Source organism: Eschscholzia californica, unplaced genomic scaffold (assembly GCF_041429995.1).
Source record: "Eschscholzia californica isolate CP2 unplaced genomic scaffold, dmEscCali1.0.p SCAF_3, whole genome shotgun sequence".
Classification (NCBI taxonomy): Eukaryota; Viridiplantae; Streptophyta; class Magnoliopsida; order Ranunculales; family Papaveraceae; genus Eschscholzia; species Eschscholzia californica.
Window position 1 is genome coordinate 37,849,092 of NW_028238420.1, and position 6,565 is coordinate 37,855,656.

At 35.2% G+C, this 6,565-nt stretch overlaps 2 protein-coding genes across 2 annotated transcripts; both read right to left on the reverse strand.

Moving 5' to 3' along the window:
* Positions 1-308: 308 nt before the first annotated feature.
* On the reverse strand, positions 309-1,000 carry LOC147550031 (uncharacterized). The gene is made up of 2 exons (XM_086668412.1): positions 439-1,000; positions 309-376 (listed from the first exon to the last, which is right to left on the reverse strand). Exons 1-2 carry the CDS (start codon positions 998-1,000, stop codon positions 309-311), a joined length of 630 nt encoding a protein of 209 aa, XP_086524538.1.
* Positions 1,001-2,287: 1,287 nt separating this feature from the next.
* Positions 2,288-5,445, reverse strand: LOC147550032 (cationic amino acid transporter 7, chloroplastic-like). The gene is made up of 5 exons (XM_086670981.1): positions 4,971-5,445; positions 4,611-4,833; positions 4,170-4,518; positions 3,209-3,440; positions 2,288-3,115 (listed from the first exon to the last, which is right to left on the reverse strand). Exons 1-5 carry the CDS (start codon positions 5,350-5,352, stop codon positions 2,538-2,540), a joined length of 1,764 nt encoding a protein of 587 aa, XP_086527107.1. The 5' UTR covers positions 5,353-5,445; the 3' UTR covers positions 2,288-2,537.
* Between the last annotated feature and the right edge of the window lie 1,120 nt (positions 5,446-6,565).

A 6,565-nucleotide genomic window follows, 5' to 3' on the forward strand; every position in this document is an offset into this window, starting at 1 on the left:
TTAACCAAGTATTATTCAAAGAATTTACAGATAAAACACTACCTTTAATTTTCATACCTGACTGGGCAACATTCACTGATGGAGGAATTATAGCAGAATCCTTCTTCGCAGATATGTTTTTCCTAGGTCGCTTTGTAAAATCCCACCATTCCGGATACCCAATGACTTCATAACACTTCTGTTTTGTGTGTCCCTTCTCTCCACAGTGGGTACACTCAAGATCAAGGCGTAAGGGTCTAGCCTCTTTGTGAGAATTCCAGGAACCTTGAGGTTGTCCCTTTTTATAGTTGACTGCCATAACTGAAGACTCATTTACAAGTGTTTGGGTTCCCATCACCTGTTTGTGAACTGACACCCTTCGTACTGTCTGATAAGACTGTTCCAAAGTAAGTGGAGGGTCTTTTCGAAGAATCTCATCACGCACCTGATCATACATACTATCTAATCCAGAAAGGAACATGTGAACTCTAAGACGTCCTACATATTGTTGTAAGATGGCGATAGACTCAGCACTTTTTCCTTTCACATTGTTGCGTTGGTCAATTTCTTGAAAAATTGCTGCTAATTCATCATAATAGGTCGCAATAGATCGACCAGCTTGTTTTGTTGAGAAACACTTCCTATGTAACTCAAAGATTTGAGTTTCATCAGATGTGTCTGTATACATAGCTTCAAGAGAGTCCCAAACTTCTTTAGCAGTTTCCAAACAAACATACCTGTTCATTAGTGTTGTGGACATTGAGTCACACAACCATCCCTTCACCTTATCATTCTCCGAGTACCAATTTTCATATTCTTCACTTCCTTCTGCAGGTTTCGCTTTAGTGCCACTAATATACCCCCACATCTTTCGACCATTAATACGCATCTTCATGACCTTTGACCAAAGGGTGTAATTATTCTCATTCAGGGTATTACCTAATGGAAAGGGTGCATCGATGTGGTTATGAACAACGTGAGGGTTTGATAGTACCATTGTTGCATCATCATTGGAACCCATTGAGCTTTCAATTTCAAGATTCGCAGCGGAATTCAATTCAATTCAATTCGAAATAACCAGGTTCAATTACCGAACCTGCTCTCGATACCAAGTAGAAACTAATAAGTAGAAACTAATACAAATTAATAATAGATTGAGATAAACTAATTAATTCTTGTGTATACAATTGGAGATGTTCTTCCCCTTATATAATTACAAAAGTTACATATATAGAATATATTATATAACGTATTTAGTATATCCCATATATCCCATATATCCCATATATCATATATATCATATATTCAATATATATCCCATATTAAGAGAATATATTCTATATTATGTATATATGCTATATTGAGAGAATATATCCTATATTCAACAATATCTCATATATCATATATATCAATATATTCAATATATATCCCATATTGAGAGAATATATTCTATATTATGTATATATGATATATTGAGAGATGTTGTAATGAAGCGAAAATTAGAGATAGATGTGGTAATGGGCGGAGGTTGTGGTGGTGATGAAGAGGTAGTGAAGATGAAAGAATAAAAAAATTATATTTGGGTAAAAAAATATTGTTTGTCGTCTAACATAATTAAGTAATAATGGGTTAAATTTGTCGGGCTTCAGACTTCTTTCATGTTGTTGGGTTTTAGGTCTCTTTCATTAATGGTTGAATTTAGCCGAGTTATCGTGAATATCATATCTTTATGATGTATCAATGTTTTTTAACGACTAATGTAGATCGTAGTCGATTTCTCAAAAAAAAAAGGTCAAATTAGACTGGCCCAAGTCTTCATGCCTCTAACCAAAACTGAACGTCCCAAAACACCGGGCGAAAGATATAATCTCGTTAATAGACGATCTCCAGCCGTAGACTCTTCTCAATCTCTATCAAACTTAGAGTTGATCAAATGAGTGGTAAGGATTAGGCACAAAAGATCCAGCTCTCATACAAGTAGACAGATAGGGTATTTAGGTCTGGACTGGCAAGATAACAGTATAATAGAGATAGGGGCAGTAGTAAAGGAAGGGATCATAACTCAAATGTTTGGATATTTGTTTAGAAATTAGTATAAGATAGATAAGGTTGGGATCAGACCTGTTTCTACTGACAACTTATTTACCCTTTTTCCTTATACCAAAAATATATATGCCTTTGGATAGAGTTGGACAGACTAATTAAAGGCAGACTCATGTATTAAGGGCTGTTCTTAGATTATTTATACAAGGAGGTCTGAACATGAATTTAGAAGATCCAGGACAAATTAGGAAAAATAGAACTCTAATGGGAGGAATACAAATTCAAAATTACGTCAATCTCCCATAAACAATTCAAAATTACATCAACCCCCCCAAAAACTATTCAAAATTACATCCACCCCCAAAAACAAACAAACAAGTATCTTACAGTATGTTTTCTAACTCGCCTTTGACATAACCTTAATATTCCACATTTTCCCTTCTCTATCTTTTCTCTCGGGTGGTTAGTCATGATATTAGCATCCATCAATTGAAATTATTTTCGTTTTAGTATTTTTACACTTTACTGACACCTTCATGGTTTTGTTCTCCTTCTAATGGTTTCAACGCTATTTCTTCGACTTTCGGATTCAGTTGTCCAATCTTGTCTGCATCAAAACTCGCATGGACACTGTATAAAAGATAAACTATAACTATAAGACCCGAGAAAACCCCAAATCTCACATACGAAGCCCCACCAAGAGACCCTAACAAGAATATATTCAAGAATATGGAAATCGATGGTATCCATGGCATAAGTGGAACCCCCCAAAATTCAGGCTTCCTAACTTGTGGTACTGAAAATTTAAATATTTGCAAGATTGCCACTGCCAAAACTATAAAGGCACACAACATAATGGTCTTGGGTTTCCCTGGAGGGACAAACTGCCAGATCAGCGTGAAGATGATTGAAGTTAGAGTGAAGGATAAGAGGAATGACAAGGTGGGCCACGGATTTGTGGTCCCCACTGACACGTGGCGTCGGTATATAACAGCACTGGCCACCATATAGAAGACGAATAAAGTACCAATTGATACGAGGTCAAGTAAGACCTCGAGATCTGTGAAGATTGAGATTCCTGCCGTTACGATTCCTGCAAGAAGAAAAAGATTCTGATTAAGATCTGATGGTTGAAATTGCTTCCTAAGTGGATGGACCACAATTGTACGGGAGTAGCGGTATATACCGAGGAATAGTGAAGCGTTGACAGGAGTTGAAGTTCGAGGGTGGATCTTGGCAAACCAAGAGGGAATAACATTGGACCGCCCGATTACGCATAGGTATCGAGCTTGGCCCAACATCGAAACTAGTAACGACGTTAGTATACCGAAACTGGCACCTGCCCCAATCAAGTTCGATACCCATCCCCAACCATCCGATCCTCGAAATGCAGATGAAAATGGGGCCTCCTTATCAATCTGAAACAAATTAAATAGTTAAACATTAAAAAAAACATAAACTCTATTGCAATGAGAGAAATTATATTTTCTACAAATCTTATCTTCTTACACTCTAGTTACACCATTTTATAGGACCTTCGTGGAGATAAAACTATAGTCACTCCTTTTTTTATTATTCTGATTTTTAACAAATTTTAACATCGTAAAGTACAATCATTTGAAACATGAAGTACAAGACTTGAAGAGCAAACTGAAAAGTCAAAGCCGGATCAATTTTGAGTAAGGTATGACTTTACATACTTTAACTCAACAGACCATATAGATAAAAAAGATTAAGACCGATAACCATAAGAACCTTCTACTTTGATTGACCAACTAGGGTGAAAACAAAAATCACACCTAAACTTTTCTAGGGTAAATCTAAATATAAGAGTGAGTAGTTGTTTATGAGAGGTGGGAATGGAAGTAAAATTCATCTAGATTAGTACTTTGAGGTAATGTAAATTCAAATATATCCATTAATGGAGGAACAACCAAACACCATTGAAGAATTTACATTCGTCACGACATGTATAATTAATGGACATTTAACAAGGATTTCGACTCTAAAAGCAATGTCGGTTTTATCTGATTAAGATTGAAAATGACCTATTTATTATCAAATTTGCACCACAAAGACAAATCCCAAATAAAGGAAATTTTTTTTTTGATCAAGTTCATTAATGGCAGACCAAAATTAGTTCTTACCGAGTCATAAGGGACAAGCATTGACATTGATGAAGCCATTAAACAGTAAATGATCGTCACTATAACAACAGAACCAGAAATACCAATTGGGATATCTTTTTCAGGAATTTTAACTTCTTCAGCCATTGTTGAAACTGCATCATATCCTATATAACTTAAATAAACCATGGCTGCTCCACTAAATACTCCTGATACACCATATGGAAAAAACCCACTTGGTTTTTTTGGATCAGATGATTCTGTAAAATTCTTCAAATTTCCTCTCCAAAATCCAATCAATATTATAAAGGAAATGAATAGTATATGAATTGCTGTTAATATCATATTCAATACTGAACTCTCCTTTGTACTGTAACAAAAAAAACAATAGAGACCCAAATCAAAACCTAGATCAGAATTTTTGGTTTTTAAGAACAACCCAAGATTAGAAAAGACTATTACCTGTAACAGATAATGAGAGTGATGATAAGAATTACTGAAACAGCTATGAAATCGATTTCATTAAACCCTTTTGGAAGACTTGAAATTGTTAACCTCCATTTTTCTGTTGTTGCTACACCAATAGAAGTTCCTAAATAAGCTGTAAAACTTCTAGCAATGGCGGCATTAGAAAGTACATACTCCATTACTAAATTAGCACCAGTTAAAAAAGCTGCAAATTCACCTAAACAAAAAAACAACAAATACCCATTTTCAGATTCATGTTCAAAAATCAAATTATCAAAAAAAAAAAGATTTGATCTTGAAACTTAAAAAAAAAAAAAAAAAAAAAAAAAAAACAGAGTATGCTAAAATGCGCACCAAAAGTAACCCTAAGGTAGCTAAATGCACCACCAGCAACAGGCATATCAACAGCAAATTCAGTATAACAAAAAGCAGATAGGAGTGCGCATAGACCAGCAACGGCGTAAGATAAGACAATAGCTGGACCAGCATAAAGAAGACTGGCTCGACCAGTTGTGACAAAAACACCAGCACCAACCATACCACCAATACCAAAACCTATTAAATCAAACCATCTTAGGGTTTTTTGCATGTTTGGACCGGACCGTGCTCGAACACGGCTCATTTCTTCAAACGTTGTTGATACCGAACCGGCTCTTAATGAAACCCGATTTGGGATTTCAATTAGGGCTCGACCATAGGCTCCTAAGCTTGAGAAGGAGGAACTAGAATTCTCCATCCTTCTCTAATTTGAGTCTCTCTCTCTCTATATAGATTTCTTCTCTTCTATTGATTGGAGTTACTCAAGAGGAGGGGAAAATATGTGTAATATATAAAGGCAAGGTAAGTAAGAAGGAGAGGAGAGAGAAAAAGGGTAAGGTCAAAGTGGAAAGACCAAAAAGTCTGACTAGTCAGATAGTGGGATAATAAATACTAGTACTACTCAAATGGATAAAGTTGAAATAAATACTACAAGTAGTAACTGTTTTTTTATCTCTCTGGCCTGGCCGATCCAGAACAGAGGGCTACAAGCCAATAATAGCTAGTATCAGCTAAGGGGTGGGAATTGGTTCAGGTCTAGTGCCTATGACTATAAGCTTTTGAATGAATTAGGCCATTAAACAAATTTAGGTGCCTTATTGGTTTGACAAATTAAATTGGAAAGGTCACATTTCAAAAGGGTTTTGCACCCATGATAGCTTTGGAGTTCTCAAATATTCGAGTTGAATAGGTTTAGATTTGGCAATTTCTTATGAATCTGTTGTTGTAAAGTGAGGAAATGAGAAGATTTCTACTAAATATTCACATTTCTTGTGAGAGATATTGAGGAATATGATTTTGTGAGAATCTGAAGATTTTTAGGAATATCTAAAATCTAAAGGTACGAAAAGTAAAGAAATAAAGATTATGATCATGTTATTTATAGCTCGGGTAACTCTTTCTATTCCAACAAAAGGTTAAATTCGAGTTTGACCCATTTAACTTCTTGGTCTAGACTCTCGAGTAGGTTAGCCGGTTACGTCGGGGCTTAGAGCCCATGGGCTACCTTGGAATTGAGCAAATGCATAAGGTATCAGTGAATAAACCTTGTTAATAGCCCTGTTCATTACCAATGATATACAACCTTTAATCTTTTAAACCCTCAAAGAGTTGGTCTTCCTTGCAAGTCTTTTTTGTTGTTGTTCAAAGTCTTACTTGCAATTATATGGAGATTTAATTAATAAAATTATGTGGAGATTTAATAACATATTATTGAAATGGCAAAGAACTGCAATTATAGCTAGAAACTCACATAATTTAATTAAACAAAATGTAGTTGTTTTAGCTAAAACTAACAACAATAAAAAATCAAAGAATGATTAAAAAGGAGTTATACAAGAGGCATATCACCTTATAACTTATTGGACCAAGCTCAATAATTGTTGCACATTAGTCTTATGTTCTTGGTTATG